Source organism: Corvus hawaiiensis, chromosome 5, assembly GCF_020740725.1.
Source record: "Corvus hawaiiensis isolate bCorHaw1 chromosome 5, bCorHaw1.pri.cur, whole genome shotgun sequence".
In the NCBI taxonomy this organism is placed as follows: Eukaryota; Metazoa; Chordata; class Aves; order Passeriformes; family Corvidae; genus Corvus; species Corvus hawaiiensis.
In genome coordinates, this window is record NC_063217.1 from 3504635 (window position 1) to 3530059 (window position 25425).

The 25425-nt window shown below is 47.2% G+C and overlaps 1 protein-coding gene across 1 annotated transcript in view; it reads left to right on the plus strand.

The window, feature by feature from the left end:
• The window catches only part of SMOX (spermine oxidase), a 49727-nt gene extending 24877 nt beyond the window's left edge, over positions 1-24850 (plus strand). The window contains exons 2-7 of the mRNA XM_048304145.1: positions 835-1069; positions 4922-5148; positions 13038-13211; positions 16049-16748; positions 22943-23103; positions 24369-24850. Coding sequence (XP_048160102.1) covers positions 862-1069; positions 4922-5148; positions 13038-13211; positions 16049-16748; positions 22943-23103; positions 24369-24506 — 1608 coding nt within the window. The 5' untranslated portion in view covers positions 835-861 and the 3' untranslated portion in view covers positions 24507-24850. The remainder of the gene's footprint in view (positions 1-834; positions 1070-4921; positions 5149-13037; positions 13212-16048; positions 16749-22942; positions 23104-24368) is intronic.
• Positions 24851-25425: the final 575 nt, after the last annotated feature.

The window sequence follows — 25425 nt, forward strand, 5'->3', positions numbered from 1 at the left end:
TTTAACCTTAACCATGGGCTCAGGCTACTGAGTCCCACCTACTAAAATGATGTGATGAGACCTAAGAACTAAGGGTAGACAGCAGTAAAAAGGTGGCTTCTAGGAGTTTGCAAAGGAAAACAGGGTCCTGCTTGGAGGAGCAGCTGCATATGTTGGGTAGGTGGAGATTTGGGCAGATTTGGACTAGTCAGGATTTGTGGGTTTGAACCTCTCCATCTAAGCCTGGGGCTGACCCAGATGTGGCAGGACAGTGTTGGCTCCAGGGGCTGCATTTTGTGAAATTTTGGACTGGCCCTTGTTGACTTTCATCACTTGAAACATTTTGCTGCCTGTCCCATTTCTGTAATGGCCGGTTTGAGATCTGATCTCTGTGCTTTGGGCTAAATCCTCTTTACCTCGTCCCCTACTTAGAGGATCTGAAATTTAGGCTTTGTGGTTGCCACAGTGGCAAAGTGGAGTTTCATTGCTGGGTTGTGGAGCTTGTCAGCACTGGGGATGTGCTTCTCTTTCTTTTAAAAGTCTTCACCACAAAATTACCACTTTTGGAGGTTATATAAAAAGATGGGAGTTTGAAAGTCCTTTGGCTTGTTTGGAAATAGTCTACATGGCATGAAAGGGTGGAGATTTCTGGAGTTCTTGGTGCTCCAGGCTAAAAAGTTGTTTTGCATCCCAGCTTGACCTCAGTTATCCTTTCTTTGCATCCCATGTTGAAGGCTGGGTCTAATTCACCAAGTTTTTCTTTTCCGCTGGACTTCTTCATTTTCCATCCTTTTAACTGCAGAGGATAAGCCGGACCTGAGCTCCCTGAACAAACCTGTCTGCTTCCTCCCACAGGTTCCTTAGAAAGAGAGCTTGGACGGCATGCAAAGTTGTGAAATATCTGCAGACAGCACGGATGATCCTCTTAGTAGTGGCCTACGGAGAAAGCGACAGCCTCGAATAGTCGTGATCGGTGCTGGGCTCGCGGGCCTGTCGGCAGCCAAGGCGCTCCTGGAAAGCGGATTCACGGATGTAACTGTCCTCGAGGCGACCGACCGCATCGGGGGCCGCGTGCAGAGCGTCCAACTCGGTGAGAGCGGCGCCTGCAGAGGGGTGGTGCTGGGCTTTGTGTGGCCGTGAGGCCAAATTAGCCTCAGAAATGGGGATATGTGCACGTGCAAAGTTGTTTGAGGTGTGGCAGTGTCAGGAGTATAAATATAGAAATCCTTAGGCTCCTTTTGGGGTGGGGGGGGGGTGTTTCTGTGCTGTCTCGTGCCTCAGTTCCGACCCAAGGCGGCTCCAAACCTGTGCTGCCACAAAATAAAAGATTTGGGTGATTGTTTTTGCTCGCACAGGAAGGGCTGTGTGCAACAGGTCTGTGATTGAGTAACTGTACACAGTCAGTTTCCACCTGGGTTTTCCAGCTTGACTCTTTCCCAGGAGCAGCCAGTAAATCTCCAGGCTGTTGAAGGACTGTTTCTCAGGTCTTAGAGCCCTTGGAAAGGGGAAACCCCGAGCTGTTCTGCTTCACAAACAGCCCCATTCATTTCCCTAGAACTAATTTACTGTGTAGGGCGCTCCCACTGGGAATCAGGCTTCTGGGAAAACCTCTTCAATGTATCCCTTCATCCTGATTTGCAGCTTTCCTACCTCTGCAGCTTCCTTTCTCTGGGTGTAATAAAGGTGCAGATTCTGGATATTTGAATCCCAGTCAATTTTAAAATCTCTACATGCAAAACTCCTGGAACAAACATCGCCCTTCACAGCACAGGAGTCAAGCTTTCCCTGGTATCCAGAAGGACGTTGCCTGTCTCTTCTCTGCAGGGGCATAAAGCTCTCTGCTTTTCCTGAATTGCTTTCCTGATTTCAATTAACTGATTGTGTTTCTGATCCCACTCTGGATGTTACCTTTGGCCTCTTGCTGCCCTGCTTTCTTTCTATTTCTTAGGTGCTTACATCACTTACTGTGTTCTACTCGATGAACTCAGCACAGTAAATAAACAGCAGCCTCCTGTGAACTTGCAGAAGGGAAACCAATGGAAAGGCAGTCGGAAAACTCCAGTCTCCAGGGGTTTGAGTTGGGCACTTTACATTCTGCTGGACTTGGCATAGAGGTTAGGATGGGAAGTGTGTCCTTTACTCACAATCCGCTGTATTAAAAAATATCCTGGATCGTGCCTGTGAGAGGAGGGAAGTGTGAAAGAGCTGAAATCTTCAGGGAGCAACAGATCATTCTGCCAGTGCACCTGTGAAATAGTTTTGGTGTTTTACTGTTGAGACTGATTTCTCTTATCTTTGCTCACCTTCACACATCTTTGCCTTTGCTGGGGTTCCACCTCGTGCTCATTAACACCTCTTAATTAACAGGAGAGGAGAGCAGGTGTTTCAGTCTGGAGGAGGTCTCTGAGTTTGTAGATTTTGTAACTGTTATTTGCAGAGCAGAGGCTGGCATCTAGAGTTTTAAGTATTTTAATAATTTTTTAAAACTACAAACTGCCTTTTCTTACCTTCTGCAAGCTCTCAAGGTTGCCCTGTGTGGGTGTGGGCTGCAGTTCTCTCCCAAGGTGGGTCTGTGTTCTGGCTCTGGCCTCTCCCCTGTCTGCACACTTGACTAAAGGTCTGATTGAGATCTTCAGCAGTTACTAATTAGGAGGAAATTCTTCCCTGTGAGGATGGTGAGGCCCTGGCACAGGTTGCCCAGAGAAGCTGTGGCTGCCCCTGGATCCCTGGAAGTGTCCAAGGCCAGGTTGGATGGGGCTTGGAGCACACTGGGCTAGTGGGAGGTGTCCCTGCCCATAGCAGGGAGTGGGAATGAGATGGTCTTTAAGGTTGCTTCCAACCCCCAAACCATTCTGTGTTCTGGTGGCACCTGCTCAGGATTATATCTGAATCCTTCCCCCTCACTGAGCCGCTCTGTCTTGTAGGGGACAGCATTTTCCCTCAAGTGCACAGACTGTTGCTTCTCAGCCCAGGGGAGTAATTTGGGTATTCAGAGGTTTGGTTCTAGCACAGGTGAGGCAGAGGGTTTGTGTGTTTGTACACTGTGTGTTTCCTGCACATGACATTTGTATCCACATTTGTATCCACTGCAGCTATTTCAGAATAGGGATACCCAAGAAACGGCCAAGAAGGACTGCAAAAGGAAATGTGAAAGTTGCCATCCCTATCCAGGAGACTTGATACACAATCTGTGTGTTTCTCTGTTTTTTTTAAATTGCATTGGATGATTGATTCCAAGTAGATTAATATTGAACTGAAAATCCTTTAAGGCCCTGAAAGTAAATTGGCTGTCTCTGTTTAAAAGGATTGTATTTAATTTTACAATTTAAAATAATTAATCATTTAACTTACACCTGGTAAGAACTGGCTTATCTGCTTGGTAGTGGTGATAGTGAGCATGAGCATTACGGGCAAGAATTAGTTTTTAATTTGTTGGTATTTGATTATGTTCCACACAGCTAAACAGGAAGACAGGAGAACTTGGAACACATCATCACCGTTACCAGCGCTAAGGCAGCAGCAGGACCTGCTGGCAAATTGTTTTCTTTCAAAGAGCAGGTGTCTCCAGCAGGATTGTTTTGCAGCAGAGAGCAAGCTCGTGACCTAGAGCAGGAGGCAGCATTCCTGCTGCTGCTTGGTGTGGGCTGAGTTGCAGGAGGATTGCATTAACCAGGGGACTGCCACTGCAATATTGATGAGCTCTCCAGGTTTGGCTGCCAGCATTCGGTCATTTCCACCTGGCTGGGTGCCCTGGGGGTGTGTTGGAGTCTGTGGCACCTGAAGTATTCCCATTTGTGTGTTGGTGCTGCTCTCTGAAGCAGGTGCTGTGGTGTAGAAACCTTGTGCTGGATTGCAGGTCTTGAAGGGCAGTCAGCATGGTTCTTACTGACAAAGGGGCTGCTTGGAAAATGAGATTCGTGGAGCTTCCCTCAGAGGCAGGGGCTCAGCCGGGGAACAGCATTCCTTGGAGCTTTCACCCTTTAAACCTGACTGCAGCACGGCTCAGTGCTGCAGTGCCTCTCTGTCTGAGCATACATTTACATGTTAAACAGTAAATGATAGCTGGGAACTGCACTGTCCTTTCTTCATCAGGCAGGATCCTGTTAACTATCCCGCTTAATCAGGCATTCCCACACCGCTGCGGGGATGCTAGGAGATGCCCAGTTCTGTCAGACTTTAAACCAGCTTGGGACTTCTGAGAATCTGTCAAAATGTGGGGGGAAGACACGACCCAAGCTTATTTTTAGCACCTTCTTTCTGCTGCTGAGCATCTCTCTGTGCTCTCAGCCCAGTCTGGCAGTGCTGGATTTGGGGGGAACAAAGCCCTGGTGCGAATCCCAATAGTTTTAAGGGATGGGGAGAGCGGGGCTAACCAGACTCTTTGTGTTTTTCAAGCAGAGAGTACAGGTGATGAAAACAAAATGCTTTTGATGTTTAGCCTGACAGTGCGTCTTTTAAAAGAACCTGATATATAAATCTCCAAAGGCATAAATAATATACAACTTCTTTACTCATCTGGGGAATGGAAGTGCATGTTTTATTGCAGTTACTCTGAGGTGTATTTGTAAATAACAACCATTTTTAGTCACAGGACCAGGTTCAGTATTCAGGCCAATGTTGCTATCCAAATTTCTTACATCTCCCTGCTGGCAACAACCCTGGTAAGACCTGGGAACTGAGAAGGGCTGAATTTCTCCTTAAGTATCAGAGGTGTGTCACTGTGATGGATCTTTATTGCAACATCCCATCCTAACCTGTATTCCAAAGGACCAGTCTGAAGAATGCTGGCATTGTGTCTAACAGAGAAAACTCCCTTAAGGGATGTTCAAACGTGTTGTCCTTGGGCAATTCTGCTTTTGCACATTTTATTCAGGGTTGAGCGTGAGAAGCTGTCAGGAGAACAGGCTTCCATAACCAGTTTGCTTGGCTTCCTCTCCTGCAGGGCATGCCACTTTTGAACTGGGAGCTACGTGGATTCATGGTTCACATGGAAACCCAGTCTATCATCTAGCAGAAGACAATGGTTTGCTTGAGGAGACCACTGACAGCGAGAGGAGCGTTGGGCGCATCAGCCTTTACTCCAAGAATGGGGTGGCTTATCACCTCACCAACAACGGGCAGAGGATCCCGAAAGATGTGGTTGAAGAATTCAGTGATTTATACAACGAGGTTGGTGTCCAGCTGCTTTGTCAAGTGGTAGATTTGCCTGGAACACTGAGACCCCTTGGCAGTTAGAACGTTCCAGGATAAAGGTTGAAAAACAGTGATGTCTTTAATTTCTTTGCAAAAGAAAAATCAACGCTAAGTTTTCTGTCATCTGCTTCACTGCCCCCCATTTGCCCCTGATGTGGGATTAACTCTCTGTGGTGAGGAAGAACAATCTTCCCATGTTTGTAATCCATTTAATCACTTCCAGCAACTATTTCTGGGGAGATCCAGTAATTTGCTGGAGAAAGTTGCTACTTAATTAAAAGAGTAGTGGAGGGATCAAATTGCTAAACAAAGTACAAGGCAAAATCTTAGCAACAACCAGCTAAATGTTGTACCCCTGTGACTTTTTATTGGTTATAAATACCATGGAGTGTTCCAAAGTCAGTGCAGTGTTGTAGGAATTGTAAGTTTTCTTGCATCAGAAGGAAAGGAACATCTTTTCTGGGAGGTTCAGACCAGCACAAACTTCAGTTAAGGTTATTTTAACTCTTTTGCTTGCCAAAGTTAATTATAATTATTCCCCACATTTTTTTAATATTGCTTATGAAGTACATTTAGAAGGGTCAGTGCAGACTGTGTGGCCCTCCAGGTAATGTGATCTCTCACTGGGTTGTATAAAATGGAACAAAACATGAGTACTTTCATCAGGCTGTAGCCATGCCTAAAACCTTCAGATTTTCATCTAACAGCGAACTTCAGTATTTGGCTCTTGGCTGAACACTCATTAGATTCAGGTTACTCTTGCATATTTTGTTTAAAAATATGTCTGGGATCATTAGAAAAGTCACTGTAGCCTGTAAAGAATTACCAAAAATTGCGTGGGGAGCAGTAAAGGGGAATTTTTTTCATTTGAAAAGATTTTTGGCACTGTCCTGTGTCTCGGAACTGGAGTCAGTGATGGGATGGCACAAAATCATTTCAGTTTTAGAGAGGAGTAGTAGGAATTTCAAAGAAACCTCATTGTGGGAAGGATTTAGCAACCTGTGGACAATGTCTTGGACAAATGCATGTGGATATAATTCATCTGAACGATTTTTCATACTGCTGGATTAAAAAAGAATGAGAATTTTTTCAGGCAGAGAAAAAGACAGGTGAGATGTGTGTGGAGGAAGATTAACAGCAACTGGGGCTAGAAAGAGTAAATGAAAATACTGCAGTGAGCAGCATTATTTATGTAAATGGAACGCTGCCAAACTGCGTGCAGGGCTCGGTGATCATCCTGTCTGGAAGATGATAGGAAAATCTCCAGCGAAGGGAGGGCAGACTCCAAAATGAGAAGGGAATACAAAGATGAGAGCCACTTAGCTTTGAGATAAACCCCGTAAGATAAAGGCCATAACAAGGTACCAGTGTTTTAGAAATGATTAATTTGGTAAATCTACCCTTTCTAAAGGGGAGAGAAAGGGGCAGCCAGTGACACGAGAGAACAGCACATTAAAAGTTAATCTTCTTTACACAACACCTAATTAGCTTATCATTACCACAGGATATCTTTATCGCTAGGAGACAGAAAAGGCTTTCACATTTATGGCCTGTAAAAATGTCTGCAGCCACTCGTGGCGATAAAAAAATATGTAAGGGACAGCTGGAGCCAAGCAGGGGTCATCAGCCAGCCCCTTAATTGCTCCTGCTGGGAGGGGCTTTCTCTGCCTTCCTCCTGAGCCTGATGGAATTTCTTGCAGGAGCAGCTCATGGTTTCCTTGAGCTGCTTGTCCCAGCCCTTTTGGGGTGCCAGGCTGGAGGATCTATACTGATTTAAGACATTTGGCTGTGGTTTATTCCCTGCTCTGCATAGGAGAAGTGGGAATTTAGGCGAGCTATGTGATCTCATGAAAGTACCCAGTTAAAGTGAGTGTAGGAAATACAAGTGCCCTGGAGGGGCGTGTGCAGCAGGCGTGTGGCTCTGGAGACAAGTTCCTCTGCATAAAGTGCAGGGATGTTTCTGATTTGTGTTTTGTCGTGTCCCCCAGTTCCCCAGAATTACTGTGAGACTGGTGAGGCCCTGGCACAGACTGCTCAGAGAAGCTGTGGCTGTCCCATCCCTGGAAGTGTCCAAGGCCAGGTTGGATGTGGCTCGGAGCAATTTGGTCTAATGGAAGGTGTCCCTGCCCATGGCAGGGGGTTGGAACAATACTGTCCTTAATGTCCCTTCCAACCCAAACCATTCTGTGACTCCCTGGGGGTTTTTTAGCATGTTCATCTTTTTTTTTTTTCCCCCCCCAAAGTTGTGTTGCTTTAACTGGTGGTGAAATGAATACTGGGGAGGAACAGCAGGAATTTTCAGTTCTGAATCTCTGGTTTTTTTTGGAGACAAGTTTTTTGAGTGGTTTTGTTGAAGCATCTTGAGGTTGTCCAGGATACAAAGCCACCTTACTGATCGTTAAATCCTGAGGTAAGGGTCCTCCCTTTTCTCATGGGAGCTCCCAGACCCTCCTCAGGTTATTATTGGGAATCCCACATCATGTCATCTCATCCCTTTAGAGGAGGCTGAGATGGCAAAGGCTGTGTCCCACCCTGTCCTGAGTTGAAAAGAAAGAACCCCCCACAAAACAGCCAGCAACCCCATGATGGATGCAAAGCGTAATCAGGGATGTAGGACTGGCATGAACAGTGGAAAATGTATTCCTGAATGAGCAGGAAATTTGTCACCATTCCAAAGGCCTGCCCTCCGTGCACAGCCGGCTCGCTCCCCACGCACTCACACCCTGCCTGCCTTTCCCTGCAGCTGCTGCTGGGCTCCAGCCTGTGCCTTCAGCTCTGCTTCTCCATCTGGGTCTCTCTAGCCCTGGTTATCTTGTCATCTGGACACCAGATTCTAGGGAATTCAAAATGTGGGGGGTGTCCCTTGAGTGTTTCACTAGGGCATGTGGAGTCTCTGAAACTGGATTGTAGGAGGGTGAGGTCTTTCTATGCTGAGTTTTCCTGGAGTGAAAGGCAAAGCAGCCCTGTACCTCCAGAGCTTTGCCTCACTAATTCATCTGGAAAGTCCTTAGGCTTTTTTCCAGGCACTTGTCCAATCTTTTCTGGCTGGCTTCTTCTACCTCAGTACAAGTTTTGCTGCTTTTTTGTTTGCAGTAGCCTGAATTTTTAATAGCTGTAGGGATGTCTCACAGAAGCCTTTATTTGGTTATGAGGAAGCCGAGCAGTCAGACTGCTTGAAGACTGCTCAGCTCTTCATTTCTCCAGCAGAAAGTTCCTTAGGAGAGGCTGTTGCCCTGCACTGAGGTCTGTCAGGATCTGTCATGAGCTTGTGACTGAGGTGACCTGAATTCTCCTTGTGGAAGCAGAGCAGTGCCTTCAAGGAAGGTCTTCAGTTCTGCAGAGCATCCACCTGGATTCCCAGCCATGCATTGCCAAGGGAAGCACCATGAGACAGGGCAGGACTTTTAGGGTTGTCCTTCTGAGACCGTGCGCTCTGTGGGGTTGGCACTGCTCAGGGTCATTGTCACTCCATTTGTTCAGTCTCGAAGGAAAAGAGGCACTGCTGGGAGGTTCCCCATGGTGTGATGCCCACCTCATGTGTTTGTAATCTTCCTGCCTTCCTGTCCGTTCCTTCTAGGATAACTGAGGGAATCCTGGGGCTGGGAGAGGATTTTGGTCTCTTTCTGCTTATACCACATGTGCATGATCCTCAGGAAAGTGACGAGAGTGGGACCTCTGAGGGAAATGTCTGCAGCTTCAGGGTCTGTGTGTGCATAGAACTCCTCAGAAAATGTGAACAGGGACAATTTATCTCAGACTTGTTCCTCTGTCCCTGCTAAGTCCTCATCTCCCTTCCCAAAGAGGTATTTAAAGCCACCTCCCAGGTATTAGTGAAGGGTGGGAGGGAGGTGGTGAGCTGGACATGTTAAATGCAGCTGAAAAAATCATACAGTCCATCACCAGCCTGATTTAGGAAAAGTGCCTGTTTTTACTTCAGCTTTTCAGCAAGGATGTGGTCCCTAAAGATCTGCTTCCCAGGGACCCTCCCTTTAACAATCAGCTAATTAACGGCCTTGTTATCTCTCAGCTTTCTCCTGTGTGCTGTGAGTTTCTGGGGGAGGGATGCAGCCAAAGAATGACAACGTTTTCCATCCTTCTCGCCCCCACCCCCCGTGCTGGGCTTCCTGCCATCCCCAATTAAGCTCCAGTGCCTTGCCTTGCAGTTATCATGGAAAGCAGGACCAAAGGGCCACCGAGAGTCACCGTTCCCTCCCTGCCTCTATTGCCCTGACAGATGTCTGGCCTGGGAACAGCGCAGCCCTATCTCCACCAGGGCTTTTTACTGGACAGGGATTAAGTCACAGCAGTTTTTAAGCCAAGTGAGAAAAAGACAATGCTGGGCATCGTCACCGGCGCTGACAGGAAGGAGTGTGGATGGGGATGTGCTTTCCTGACCTCCTTCAGTGTGGAGAAACTTCTTTATTTAGCTGTGTTCTTCCTAAGAAACTGCCTTTTCCTGTGGTGGAGGAGCACGTAGGTAGTAAATAAACACATGGAGGAGGAAGCCTGTAGGTAACAGAGGGGACATCCCTGCTGGAATCCACATTCCCTGCACAAACCCTCGTTGTGGGATGCCCCAAAGCTGGTCAGAAAGAAGACAGAAGATGGAAGCTGAAGTGAAGCTGGTTTAGGACTATAGACATTGAATTAACTTGTTTTAATTTCTTACCTTCAACCCTTTCTGTCTTTCAGACCCAGGGATTTGGGGTTGTTCAACATGGAGAAGAGAAGGCTCCAGGGAGACCTTCCAGCACCTTTCAGTGCCTAAAGGGGCTCCAAGAGAGCTGGAGAGGGACTTGGGACGAGGGCCTGGAGTGACACTGACAGTGTCAGTGCCCACTGTCAGAGGGCAGGGTTAGATGGGATATTGGTAAGAAATTCTTCCCTGTGAGGGTGGTGAGGCCCTGGCACAGGTTGTCCAGAGAAGCTGTGGCTGCCCCTGGATCCCTGGAAGTGTCCAAGGCCAGGTTGGATGGGGCTTGGAGCAACCTGGGATAGTGGAAGGTGTCCCTGCCTGTGGCAGGGGGGTGGGACTGGATGGTCCCACTTTCAGGTCCCTTGCAACTCAAACCATTCTATGATTCTGTGAATTCCCTGCAGGATTGTGTGTAAACCTTCAGAATGAGGGGAGGAAATCTGCTTAGAATGAATGGTTACTTGAGATGTTTTCTGTCTTCCGTTTTTTTAAGACAGGCTTCCAGGGTCACTTGTTCTGTCCCAACCCAGGGGAGCTTTAGAGTGAGAAATGCTAAGGTCATCCTGCTGGGATGTGAGTTTGTCACTGGTAGGAGCTGGGAGTTGATGCAGTCTGTCCTTTCGTTTTCCTCTCTGCTTGTATCAGGTGTGTGATAATAGAAAAGCAAAGGTTTTCTGGACTGTCTGTGGTGTAGCTCTGCTTGCTGCCGGACATGGAGCTCTGGGTTTGGATACAGGGAGATTTTGTAGGGTTAACTAGAAAATCAGCAGAACCTTTCAGGTCATTCTTGATGCTGCCTTTCCCCAGGATCTTTGAGGGAAAGCTCATTTCCACTCTCTCAGGAATGCTGCTGCCATCACATCATGCTGAAATGATTGAAGGAGCATGGGTTTTCAAATCCTGCAAGTACCTGTTCCCAGTGACCTCAGTGGTGGTCCCATAGGAATGACAGTGCTTTCCCCACCTGGGCAAGGAAAGCCTGGATAATTCCAACTTCAGACAGCACAATTCTACTCCTGCTTCATTGGAAATCTATCTTAAATTATGTCTCCTAGTGAACCTTTTCCATAGTTTCTTATACAGGATGTGTTTGCTGCACGTGTTCAATAAAAAGTACATTTTGGGCATCTTTTTCATTCTTTAAGTCTGACAATATATCTCTCAATGTAGGAGCTGCTGTTGTTTTTCCTTTTGCTTCTTGCCTGCAACAGCTTCGCCTTCTGTTCTTCCTCAGATGGTTCAGCACCCCCAAGAATCATAGAATATACTGAGTTGGAAGTGACTTAGGAGGATCAAGTTCAGCTCCTGGGCCTGCCCAGGAAAACCCCTAGAATCACACCCTGTGTCTGAGAGTGTTGTCCAAATGCTTCTTGAACTTGAAAAGCAAGGAGATAACAGGAAAACCAATAAATCCTGATGTGATTAAGCTTACCTGCTGTCTGATCAATGGGATGGCACTTCCAGGAAAGACTTTCCTTGATGGTTACAGCGCAGAGAACTTGTGCCTTCCTGCTCTTCTCCCTGTGGGGCAGTGAAGAACATAATGGTTAACAAAAACATAGCCAGGCTCACTTCTCCTGTGGGCCAAGTGGTAGCTGGGTTTTAGCAGGGCTTTGCTTGTCCTGTGAGTGTGTTATCTGCTTACAGAGCTCAATCAGCTTATGAAAGCCGAGCTGGTTGTGCTGACGCAAGGTCTGTGCAGCCCGGACCTGCTGCAAGTGCTTGGGGCCTCAGAAATCCACAGACCTGAGAACCAGGGGATGCTGGAACTGCTGAAGTTTCCTTTGCTGGAAGCCTTTGTTTCATACAAGGTGTTGGGCTCCACCTTTCTTGTGTGGGAATCTCCTTGGACTGGCTGTGTCCCGGGCAGTGTCTGCAATTCTCTTCTGTCTTCAGCAGTCCCACTCATTTTCCTTGTGTTTGTTTCTTCTTGGTTTTTATACTTTATTTCACCCTTTTTTTTTCATTCTTTCACCTATTTTCTTCAGTTTCTTCCTCATCCCATACTTGTCAACTCACCTTCCTCCATTTGCTCACAGACCTCCTCTCTCTCACTCCTACCACTGCCATGTGTTTTTCCTCCTCTCTTTCCTCTTCTTTCCTCTATTTTGCCTCCTCAAATTCACTTTATTCCTAAAACCCAAGACAAAATCAAGCTCTTGGGGAAAATCGGAGTGAGAAGAACCTAAACCATAGTGGATTAGCTCTATCAGCAGGGAATGGGAAGTTCCAGGAGCCTTTGAAGGCAAGGCTGCCACAGTTTTACCAGCTTCGTACCAGATATTTACTGTAGACTTCAACTTCTCGATACGTCCAAATCATCTGTCTCCAAAAAACGATCATAAGTTGTAATCAAACCATATTTGGCAGGAAAAACTCCCCAATCAGGGATATCCTCTCCGCTTGTGAGAATATCGTGCACCTTGTGGCGTGATGTGAATGAGAAGGGGACACATTCTGTGGACAAACAAGTCATTAATGGGATGTGCTGCATTTCTGAGAGGCATCTTTTGAAAGCTTTCCTGTGTTAAAAGATTCCTTCTGAGTATTCTTCCAGAGAAAGGAAGAGCCATGATGCAATTGCAGGCTCTTCTGGCAATATTGTAGATGGAAATACAAGTTACTGCAGGCAGCCACAAGCAGAGGGCTGAGGTGGATGGTGTTTCCTCACTTTTAAGTAACTTGCATGCGAAAAACTGGGGTTAAAAAATACCAGGAATATCTTGCTCAAAAGAAGAATGATTTGTTACAAGGGGTTTTTCTTCTAGCTCCTGGTGGGGAGCTCTAGAGATGTCAATGTTTTCACGTGGATCTATACCAGTCCTGTGCTCAACGAGTAAAATGTGTGTGTGTACAGAATTCCCTTGCTGTTTGTTGCTTCCTATTTTCATAGGACAACAGAAAAACAACTGTGAAACTGAATTCCCCCACTCTGGTGGATTCCTTCTAAATAATGGAGAGAGTAGAAGGGCTGGTTTCAGGTTAGAGCAACCTGGGATTTCACCTGGGACACGGAGGTGGGAGAAGAGCTGGTGCTTTTTATCAGATGTGAGGAAGGACGTGGGTTCTGCTGGGAGGAGGAGATGATCTGAATGTGCTGGGTTAGGAGGCGTGAAGGAGCATCCTGCTGGGAATCCCGTGGCCCATCCTTGTGTCCTGTCTCTGGCAGGTCTATAACCTGACTCAGGAGTTCTTCCAACGAGGTAAACCAGTCAATGCTGAGAGCCAGAACAGTGTGGGCGTCTTCACACGGGACGTCGTGCGCAAACGCGTCAAGGCCGACCCGGATGACACGGAGGCCGTCAAGAGGCTGAAACTGGCCATGATCCAGCAGTACCTGAAGGTATGTGTGCACATCTTTGGGGCGGTTTATTTTTGTTTAAACTAGGAGCAAACAAATCCTGAACCTCAGGCACCTGGCTGAGCCCTGCCCTGCCCTGGAAATTGTTTTCTGTGCTCTCTTGTAGTTTGTGTTTATATCGACGACTTTCCCTCCTGAGGCAGATCCAAAGACAATGGGCTGCAAAGAGTAATTCCTTTACTTTTTTTTTTTTCTTACCTTAAAATCCCAGTTTTCTTAATAGAAGAGGCTTTCCTAGGCCTTATTAAATTTTCTGGTGTGATTTAGTGTTTTTTTACCTGAAGCTACTCTACTGTCAGGTTCTTCTAGTAGTGTCTTATCTTGTGACTTACACCTGCACCCCCTGATCCTGCCTGAGTGATTTTTACCTCTCAGAGACCAGAAGAAATGTAACTTATGATTCTAGTAATTTGCTGAAGAAATCCCCAGAAAGCATTTTGAAGGTAAAGCAATAAAACCCAAGATAGATCGTATAAAACCATCTTTCCACACGGCTTCAATAGTTCTTTTTATCTCCTTGGTGCCTTGGCTAAATGAGTTCTCTGTGGGATGAGGACTTAATGCTGCATCAAGCACTCGACGAGCAAAGTGTATCAGCCATTTCTATTTCAGTTAGAATGACTTAAAAGCTTCTGAAATGAGGCAGGGGAGGCAAGCAGCACTTTGTCATGTGTTCCCTGTTTTCAGGTGGAAAGCTAAACCAAAGAGGAATAAAGAGTCTCACAGGAGATTTGAGATAAAGTTGAGGTTTGAACCCTGGTGTCCTGAGCCTGATACCTCGGCATCCTCACCCAAAACCTTGTATCACAGAGTGTCTCTACAGCTGCCATGTAAAGCCCAGTTATTTATTGTGTTACGCACGTAACAGCACCCATGCAGACAGGGTTAAGTCATTGGATACAGCTCTGGGTTTCCTGGTGGTTTCTCCTGTGGTTGCTCCAGGCTGCCACAGTCAGAGCTGTTTCTGCAAGTCCTGCAAATCCCTTCTCATGCAAATACCTGAGAACAACAAAGCTTCTCATACTTAAGACTATCAGATGACAGAGTGGGGATTAACCTGTCTTGGGTTAGAGTTTTGGTAGTTGCTTGTTTCTCCCCCTGGCTTTTTCCTTCATGGTTGAAAGAATCAAACAGCCACCAGTGTTTAACGTCATAATGAGGAGTGTCCTGTTGGAGGATCCAGGCAGGATGAGGATCCTGCTGCGTGCCCCGGGGTGCAGGGTTTGTGTTGTGTGACCCTGGGGGAGCACTGTGAAGTGCTTGGATGGGATGAACCACAGCACAGTCCAAGGATGGGTCTTCACTCATTCTCCACTGGCGTCATCAAGCAGTGACCAGGACAGGGAAGGCACCTGTTTGTCCCTGCAGTCACAGGAGCAGCCTGGGAACTGCTGGTACAACCCTGACTTGTTTGCTTTATCCCAGCAGAGATTCCTGCCCTGCACCAGAGTGCTCCACAGGGAGAGGATCTAGGCTTGTCAGGCTTCCAAACACAGTCATTAAAGTGTGGAAAGGCCTGGAAAATAGGTCAAAGGGTGAGGTAAGGAATTGTAATATTCCTTAAAATGCGTAGAGAATTACAGTATGCGAGTGAAGATTTTAAGATCACTGTGTCCCGTGCATCAGGATTATCATTAGAAGCTTATCACAAGACAGGCCAAACATCCTGCCTTTGTTCCAGGGATTGTTAGGAGCTACGGCTATGCCTAATGCTCCTACAAACATTAACCAACAGGTTAATGGATCTAAAGCTTTGGTAATCACATCAAACACACGTGGCTCACATCTTGGCATTTCCCTTTCCCCGTCTCTTTCAGTTCCTCCTGGGCCGGGTCCTCTCACCTCTGGCAGATTGTTAGCTGGCTGATTGCTGACTGTTTGACAGCATGCTGAAAGCTGCAGACAGCAGAAATAGCTGCCAAAAGTTTTTTGTGGCTCCTAGTGACAACATTTATTAGCATTGGAATGAGCATCTGATTAACGCAGCTCCAGGTCCTGCTGTAGGAGCACCAGGGAGCAGGTCCCTGGCCACTGAGGGGGTTTTAAAGGATAGAAAACAGAACTGTAACCCAGAATTGTGCAGAAGCAAAGGCATAATCCTGCAGGGAATTCATAGAATCACAGAATGGTTCGGGTTGGAAGGGACCTTAAAAGAACATCCAGTTCCATCCCCTGCCATGGGCAGGGACACCTTCCACTAGACCAGGTTGTTCCAAGTCCTGTCCAGCCTTGAAGACACTTCCAGGGGTGGGGCAGCCACAGCTTCTCTGGGCAACCTGTGCCAGGGCCTCACCGCCTTCACAGAAAAGAATTCCTTCCTCATATTTAATTTAATTCAACCCTCAGTTTAAAGCCATAATTCTTTCTCCTGTCACTCCAGGCCCTTGTCCAAAGTCCCTCTCTTGTTGCTGCCTGTATTTCCACACTCTCTAGCTCTTCTGTAGCACCTTTAGGTACTGAATGGTGTCAGGAGGTCTTCCCAGAGCCTTCTCTTCTCCAGACTGAACAGTCCCAGCTCTCAGCTTGTCTCCAGAGCAGAGGGGCTCCAGCCCTCTGGTCTCTGAACTCCGAATGGTGCAGCTGTTGCTGAGGAAACCCAAACTCATTACCAAGACAAAATGGTTTCTATTGCTGCAAGAAAGGCTAGGGATTGTTTTTTGTCAGATCCTAGGGCCAAGTACTTCTTTACTAGCAAAACTAACCTGGTTTCTGAGTGGGATTCAGCACTCTCCTGCAGCTCCTCTGTGCCCTTGCAGAGCTATGCTGTGACTAAAGCAGTTGCTCTGTGGCAATGTTGCTTTTGTGTTGCTTTTCCTTAGGTAGAGAGTTGTGAGAGCAGCTCCCACAGCATGGATGAAGTCTCGCTGAGTGAATTTGGGGAATGGACCGAAATCCCCGGGGCTCATCACGTCATTCCTTGTGGTTTCATTAAAATCGTGGAGATTCTGGCCCGCTCCATTCCCAAGTCTGTCATTCAGCTCCGCAAGCCGGTCAAGTGCATCCACTGGAACCAGTCGGTCAGCAAGGAGATTGAGAGGGTGGCTGACCACAACAGTGACCTCCCCGAGGAGAACAAGGGCTCCAATGTCTTCGTAGAGTGCGAGGACTGTGAGTTCATCCCAGCTGACCACGTCATTGTGACTGTGTCCCTGGGAGTCTTGAAGAAGCGCCACGAGAGCCTGTTCCATCCCCGCCTGCCTGAGGAGAAGGTGATGGCCATTGAGAAATTAGGAATCAATACCACTGACAAGATCTTCCTGGAGTTCGAAGAGCCTTTCTGGAGCTCTGAATGCAACAGCATCCAGTTTGTCTGGGAAGATGAGGCAGAGAGCGAGAGCTTGACTTACCCTGAGGAGCTGTGGTACAAGAAGATCTGCAGCTTTGATGTGCTGTACCCACCTGAGAGGTACGGCCACGTCCTCAGTGGCTGGATCTGTGGAGAAGAGGCTTTGATTATGGAGAAGTGTGATGATGAAACTGTGGCAGAAACCTGCACCGAAATGCTACGTAAATTTACAGGTCAGCTGTGCTCTGGTGGGAGAGGGAGCGTGGGGCTGGGGGTTGAATAACCACGAGGAAGGAAATGCTTTAAAGTCATTTTTAGTCCTTTGGCATTTTGTGTCCCTTTGAATGTGCGTGTGCTTCCAGCGTAGCTCCTGCTTGGGTGTGCCTGAGAGCTATTTATACAGAGGGGCTGATAAACCAGCTCAGGAAGTGGTGGGCAGAAGTGCTGGAGGATTCCACATCCTATGCTTTATTGAATCACAAATAACTCTTCAGCAGCTGAAGCTGTCGGGCTCTGAGGGCTGATCTCAGCTCTGGAAAGCAGCACGGCCCTTTCAGAAGTTGAACCTGTTCAGATCAGGTGAGATGTGTTTGAATCACACCCCTGACTTCCATTCAATATCAGCTCTATGGAAATCTCAATGGCCTAAATTTCAAAAAATCCATTGATCTTAAGAGTTCCCATTTTCTGGGTGCAGCACTGAAACCTTACTGGACTTCATATTCTCTGATTACACATCACTTTAAAGGCAGCAGGAATGAGGCAAATCTTAGATGTATTACACCAAGAAAATCCAAATGAAATCACTTAATAATACTTGAGTGCTGGGCTTTAGTTTGTCCACAGTCACTTCTCTAGAGGTCACACCTTCCCAAGAAAAGTGATTTTTGTATCTGCAGAGGTCTGTGATATCGTCTGATGGGAGACACTGTGCAAATGCAGGTGTAAGGTAATAACACTGAAAGAAATAGTGGTGGACTTTTTAGCAGTTTTGAAAAAAGGTTTTGAATTTACACAGGATTATGAGCAGTTGTAAGAGCAGCATCCTCCAAGATTGGATGTGGTTTATGCATTCTAGAGACGACTTCTGTGATTAAATGATTTATATCTTCCTGCTAGCTCGTGTTAGCCCAGTCTCAACACTCACTGGGTTTTCAGCCTTGCCTCTTGTCCATGGACCTCCAGCTAACTGGGGAAATTTGCCTTCACAAGTGCAGCTTTCTCCTGTCCTTACTGACCATTGGCTATCAACAATGTGGAGATCCAGAGAACCACAGAATCACAGAATGTCCTGAGATGGAAGGGACCCATCAGGATCATCATGTCCAGCTCCTGGCCCTGCACAGGACACCCCAACAATCCCTTTGTGCCTCTCAGAGCATTGTCCAAACACTTACTGATCTCAGACAGGCTTGGTGCTGTGCCCATTCCTTGGGGAGCCTGTTCCAGCGCCTCTGGGAGAAGAACCTTTTCCTGAAAGGGCCCTGGAATCTGAGAACTTCCTGCATAACTGCTACAGCCAAAGGAGGTTTTAGGTTTTACCACTCTCTCCAGGAACTGTAGGGTGGAGACTCTGGATTCAAAAGCTCTGATTCAGTGCCCAAACATGCATCCTTATTTCCGCTGTGCCTCCTGAGCTGTTGCGTTCAGGGGTGTTGGGTGTCCCGTGTCACATCAGTCTCTGTGTGCCATCTTTTGCCTGACCTCAGCAGGGAGCTGCTGCTCTCCACAGGCATAACAGGAGGCTCTTCTCTCTAACACCAAGTTGTTCCAGTGCTGACATCTCCCAGACAACCTCGTTCGTTGCAGCTTTTCATGCTTAAGACCTCTTTTTAAAAAAAAAACAAAACCAAAACAAAACACTTCCATTCATCAGCAGGAATTTGGCTCTTTGGGTCTGTTGTAGTTTGGCACATTGGAATTTGCTCTCCCTCTTCTTTCTTGGGCTTCTTCACAGTTACTGTTTGCGTGTGTTGGATGTTCCTCTCCTCCTCCCAGCATGGAAATGTGTTGGCTCTGGGCCGTGGGTCTGTGCTGCAGTTGCTGTTCCAGCTGATGCTGCACCTGGTCGCTGTCCATCAGGCTCTTCCACAGAGCTAATCCCAGGTTATCTCTCCCTGAAGAATTCCAGACTGGATTTACCAGGGCCTTGCCCTGCAATGAGCATTTTGTGTATCAGCTGAGAAGTGGCCTCACAGCTGCTCAAAAGCGTGAAAGGAAAACCTGTTCTTGGAGCACCCGTTACCCAACATGACCTGTTCCACTTTCTGCCCCTAAAAATCTCGTCTGTAGAAGACGTTTTCACAGATCTTGCAGGATTCCCTGGCTAAGGGAGCTGGGTTTATATCCTGTTACTGTTGCTCCCGTTTTCCCTAGAGGTTCCCAGAAGGAGCAACACCTCAGGGCTGACCTGGGCCAGGTGCCAGGCTGGCTGAAATAACAGAAGTGTGCTCAGCTCTCCATGCACCTCCTGTCTTCTCTGCTGATCTGTTCCAGGGGGAGTGTGAGAGGGGATTAGAGCAGCTGCCCATGATACACCTACAGCCGCTTCTGAGCACGGCCGCACTCCTCTGGTCCAATTAGCACCACCCAACCCAGCTTTTAAAGCCTTTCCCACCACTCAAGCTCACACAAGTCAACCACCCAAGTTAGAAGACTAGTCCTGCCAGGATCCTGACCTCTGTGGAAAGCCTGGATCTTCCATAAGGCAGCTCAGATCTTCCACACCTCACTTGGTGCTCTGTGACATCTTCTGAAGCAGCTTTTCTCTACTGAGATTAGAGGGCGCCTTATAGTCAGTAATGAAACAGATACTTGGGGCCTTCTAATGTTCACTCTGCCTTTTATGGCTTTCATGTTCTGGGTATGAAATGCCCCATGCTCTTATTCTTCTGAGAAAGAATTCATGCATTACCAGGTGGGTTCCCATCTTTCACTGTGTTTTCCCAGTCTGTTGCTCGTGGTGGCCTTTCCTTTGGCTTCAGAGTGTGCTATACCAGTTTTAAGTTAAACCCATTCTTTTAGACTCACACTGAGAATCTGTCTGAGAACTGACCTTGAATTTCCCTCGCAGGTCGGTGTTGGGGATTATCTAGCTTTGCTGTGTAAAGCTCTGAGGATTGTTCTAACCTAAGAGCCATCAGCAATTACTGCTTTTCACAACTGGATGGTGAAAAGCAGTGTCCTCCAAATCTGATTAAATTGACTACCTCAGAGCAATTAGGAGCCTTGCTCTGCCTTCTTTGTTGGATAAGCTCCCAGAGTTAGAAGCCAGAGGCTCCCAGCTGAAGGGATCACTGGAGCCTGCCAGGCTGCAGCTGGAGATGCCCTGAGTGGTCCTCTCTGACCTCCAGGTATTTCTCTGCAGGGGAACAGATCTGTTTTAGGTTCTGCGTCACATCTCCCAGCCCCATATGGGTGTCTGGGTACCCACTCTGGTGGTTGTAGTCACTAGTGTGGGGGCAGTGCCACAGATGTCCCTTGATGGAATCTTAGATCCCTGCTCTCAGGTAGGCAAATAAATTTGGGTGCTTTAATTTAGATGGGTGAGTTGATTTTATGATAATTTCATCAGCCCCATAACCAATAAGCCTCTGTAGCCACACCTCCCAGGAGCTGAATAAAAACGGGATTGTGTGAGGCACAGGGAGTTGTCTTCCATAGCTTCACAAGTGGAAATCTGTGGCATGAAGATAAATGCCCTCCTGTTTTAGTGAAGGCCAAGATCCTTTTTTTAGTCATTTAATCTCTCTTTGGATGTTGGAAACCGAGAAGTTTCCACATCTGTGTTGTTACTTTTGTCTGTAGACAAAGGCATGTTTACTCTGTTTAAGAGCAGATTGAGAAAGTCTAGTCAAAGTCCATGTTCCTTGAAGGACTGTGGCTCTCAGTCTTTGTAGTTTCTGTCTTCAAGAAGCAGCTCAGAATCAGAGCTTGTGCTACATGCTCCTGTCTGGTCTTCAACCAAAATCCCCCTCCAGGTCTCCTGATTCTCCTCTTAGGAACAGCTGCTTGCATTAAAAGGTGCAGATATGCAGAATGCAGGGGCACAATTGCTGCACAGTGGACACTTGGGTCTTGCTAATGTGGCTGATGTGCTGCAGACCCTGAAAGGAGCTCGTGGGAATGGATGTGGATATGGAGACATGCACCAGCTGCAGAAGAGGCACCACCAGGCTGCTGCAGAGACTCCTTTTTTTAAAAAACCCCTCGTGGGCTGTTTTTGTGTGGTACAGTGGGATGTGTGGCTGCCTTGGCCCTGCTTGGGGAGTGTTGTCTGACAGCTTCCACCTTGTGTTCTTCTGGGCTTTCCCACAGCCCTCAAAAATAAAACACAGTAACTTATTTCTTTGACACATCTGAGAGCTCCCTGTTCTCAGACTCCCTTGGGCTTTCCACTTCCAGCATTCCTGCTTTGAAGAGCCTTGCAGGAACATATTTTAGAGGCCTTTGTTATGCAAAGCTCTTACTCCTGAAACAACATTGCTTTATAGGATGTGTTTTGTTTGTGGGATATATTTATTTGCTAGTCTGTGCCATATTTTGATCTGGGGCCTGGTTATAAAGTGGTCACAGTGTACTCTGGGCGGGCCATCCAGGAGCCTCTGCTCTGTTCCAGCCCTGTATTCCCTAGCTCTGGCTGACAGGATACTCACGAAGCAGAAGCTAAACCAGGACCTGCTCTTGATTTTAAGGGATTGATGGCACAGTACAGCTAAGTAATAGTTTATGAGAACTAAATAATGCAGTGCCTAAGCCATGCTTACATTTGGGTGTCTCCCTCTGTAAGCTGGGATGAAGAAAGGGGGGGAATTTGGGTTGTCTCATAGCAGGCTGAACATCTTGAGTTGTCACAGAGTCAGGGTCTGAAGCAGGCACAGTTGTATCTCAAAACTCCTACTTCTTGCCTGTCAGTGTCTTGGGATCACAGAATCATTTAGGTTCAAAAAGCCCTTTAAGATCATCAGTCCCAACCACTTCCCCAGCACTGCCAAGGCCACCACTGACCCAAGTCCCCAAGTGCCACATCCACACAGCTTTTAAATCCCTCCAGGGATGGGGACTCCCAACACTGCCCTGGGCAGCTGTGCCAGGGCTGGACAGCCCTTTCCATGAAGAACCATAGAATGGTTTGGGTTGGAAGGGACCTTCAAGATCATCGAGTTCCAGTCCCCTTGCTGTGGAAGATTTAGGCTCAACCCAGGAAGACTTAGACTCAACCCAAGTAGCTGAACCTTGCCTGGATATGTGATGTTGCCTCAAGGGTGGGTCTGGGCTCCTGCAGAGGGAATTTCTCTTCACTGGAATTCTCCATGTCCTTCCTCCTGCTCCTTTCCTGCCATGGCAGATATGATCACAGGACTCTTAACAAGAGCAGTGACACTGAGATGGGTCCAAAACCAGCCTAGCAGGAGGATCTCCGAAGTGTGACTCTGCCTGTTTGTACCTGGGGCTCTTGTGCCACCAGCTGGTGGGCTGCAGTCCTGGATGCTGTTCTCCTGGGCTCTTTGGGATGGGGACAGTGGCTGATGATGACCCTGTCATGGGTGCATTCTTCGCCTCTAAGTCCTACATCCTCTTAGAAATGGAAATTCTACAGTGATCTAGAAATCCTGCTTGTAGCCTCAAAAGCCTTCTTTCCATGCCTTGCGCATTAAATAAATAGGGTCTCCTGGATTTTAGCTTGATTTGGGGGGCAACTGGATGGGCAGCTGTTGGAACAAGTTAATACAGGTTTTGAGAACTTTCTCACAGGTTTTTCAATGCCCCCACATAACAAAGATTTGCCTCCTAACATAATTCCTTTCCTCTTTGGAGGCACATCTCTCTTGCAAGGCTACCTAAACATCCAGTTTAGACCGGGCACTCAATTTAATACCTAAATTTTGGTGAGATCAGTCATATGCTTGATTACCACCAGGCTCCCCGCTGCAAATGAGCCCAGAAGATGTTTTTTATTTTCAACCAGACTGTGTCCAGGGTCCCCTGAAGCTCCCCAGTTTTTCAGGAACGTGAACATTTTAATGATCCTTTCCAAAATGAATCACAGAATCATTTAAGTAGGAAAAGGCCTCCAAGATCATGGAGTCCAGCCTCTGACCCAATCCCCACCTTGTCAAGCCGACCAGGGCACTGAGTGCCTGGTCCAGTCATGGCTTGGGCACCTCCAGGAATGGGGACTCCCAACACGTTCCTGGAAAACGGAAGAGCTGAGATGAAAAGAGAGGCAATTTCTGTTATATAAATAGTTAGAACTCAAAAATGGAAGAGAGATCTGGTTTGGGGGCTCTTCACTGCAGCCTGAGGGCTCTGCTAGGATAGATGTTGAATAAATCAGATGGAATCCCTGTCACCCACACCTTGCTCAGTCAGTGCCCTCTTCCCTCTTGGACACAGTCTGACTTTTTGTCTTCTGCTTTCCACCCAGGGAATCCAAACATTCCGAAACCTCGCCGGATCCTGCGGTCCTCCTGGGGCAGCAATCCCTACTTCCGTGGATCCTACTCCTACACCCAAGTTGGGTCCAGTGGGGCCGATGTAGAGAAACTCGCGAAACCACTGCCTTATGCCGAGAGCTCCAAAACTCCTGTGAGTATGGCCCACATGAGGTCTGTGGCAGTAAAACTGATGTGATACTGGGCAGCAGGCTTTTGGGGAGGGAGGCTGAAAGAGAAAATCCGTGCTTTGGCCTCCAGTAGTGTGTTTTCCCATTTTTTTTTGGACAAATGATGCTTCTCTGGACAAATGATGTGTGTAGGTTTTTACCCCTTTAAATGGAATGCCAGCATCTCAGGATTCCTGCATCTCTCCCTGAATTTATCAAGAGCTGCACATGCATGTGACTTCTGGAATTGTGATGTCTGCATTTAATGACCATCAGCCTTATTGTCCAGTTCAGAATTCCTCAGGAAAAGCATGTGTTAATCTGTTTTAAAGATCATTATTATTATTATGACCCTGCTAATGTCTAGGTCTGAATGTGTCAGAGGTGCATGCTAGGAAATCTTTCTGTGCTGGCAGTACAGGCTGAGGGAGGCCCACTCTTTGTCAGGGGATGATGAATTTTCTCTCCAGACACTGCCTTTGCTTTTTGAGTTTAGCAGGGAGAGCTGGAGCACACATGGAGATGGTTACACAGCCGAACTCACCCCATCACTCAGGGTTATGTGTCCAAATCCAAAGGCTGATGAAAATGCAGCCTCCAAGCAGCTGCCCAGTCCATTTCCTCCACCAGAGCCTGGCCCCAGCAGAAATAATTTTATTCAGTGCAGAAATCTACTTAAGAAAATCCAACAGGAGCTTTAGGAACCTTTCTGTGTAGTCCCCAGGTAAATCCTCCCAGAAATTCCTGCCTCAAATCTGAGTTGCATTTCTAGCAAGCACCTCGCTACTGGTATAAGAGATACAACTCTGTGTCTCACCCTCTGGGTTTTGAGACATGACTCTTATCCTTCTGAAGTTGCTGTCCAGAAAAAAAATTCCCTTAATGCCTAAAAGGCTGAAGTGTAATTTAGGGGAGCAGAGGGAGGAGATGGTACGGATCAGGTGCTCTGTGCCTCGTGCAGGGTTGTTCAAGGTTTTTGGAAATAGTTATCTTGTGGTGCACCTTGTGGGGGTTTTGAGAACAGGTGGATGCCCCATCCCTGGAAGTGTTCCAGGCCAGGTTGGACGGGGCTTGGAGCAACCTGGTCTAGTGGAAGGTGTCCCTGTCCATGGAACTGGATGATCTTTCCGGTCCCTTCCAACCCAAACCATCCTGTGTGGGAGGGCGCAGAAAGTTTGTCTCCTTTCAGCCTCCCACCTGCTTCCCAGTAAGTTCTGCTGATCTGTGCCCCTTCTGCTGTGCCCTGCAGCCCATGCAGGTGATGTTTTCGGGGGAGGCCACTCACAGGAAGTATTACTCCACGACCCACGGTGCTGTGCTCTCTGGGCAGAGGGAGGCTGCTCGGCTCATCGAGATGTACCAGGACCTGCTGCAGTGCCCGACCTGAGGGAGCCCTGCCTGACCACCACCACCTCCTAAATCCTCCTGCAGGTGTGTGGAGGGGTTCTGTTTTATTTCAGTTCACTGTAGAACAGCCTTTTATCTTTTCTATTAAAAAAAAAAAAATAAAAAGCTCTAACTGTTAAAAATGTTAATCATCAATAGCTTCATTTCCATGTGCTGTATTGTTAACAGGGAAGGGTGCTCCTTTGGTCTGGTAAACTGTTTCTCTGTCATTTCAATTCTAATTTCACTTTTGGTGCCTATCATGTTTGTTTCTGGTTTCATTTTTTTCTTTCTTTCTGTATTGTAAGTGCCTTCTATACTAAAATAAATGTTGTAATAAAAAGACTGGGTGCTGTGGTACTTCCTGGACGCTTCACTTGGTAACTTCAAACTCTTTTATGCAACATTACAAAAATAGGGTTTTTTTCTCTTCCTACAAAATGTGGAGTAGGAGGAAAACACGTTGAAATAAGTTAGAAACACATTACACAAATGGTGTTTATATGGAGAATTTCCTCTGCCTTTGTGGTACAATCCTGAACAAAAAGGTCTGGTTAGGGCAGAGCTGACAGCACTGTGGTCAGTGTGGTCACGGCCCCAGGGCTGACAGAGCTCATGGAGTGTTTGGACATCGCTCTCAGGCACAGGGTGGGATTCTTGGGATGTCCCATGCAGGACCAGGGGTGGGATTTGATGATCTTGTGGGTCCCTCCCAACTCAGGATATTCTTTTGTTGCCTTATGCTTTAATTGTGTGTTCTCCGGTGTAACAGGAGCACTCGCCCCCATCTAGGCAGCCCCTGGACTGTGCAGATGTGTATCAGTAAATCCAGATGTTAGTGACTCCCAAGGTTTTGTCTGGATCATGTGGAAACTGCCATCTGGAACGAGAAAAAACCTTTCTTTACTTCCTCAGAGAGA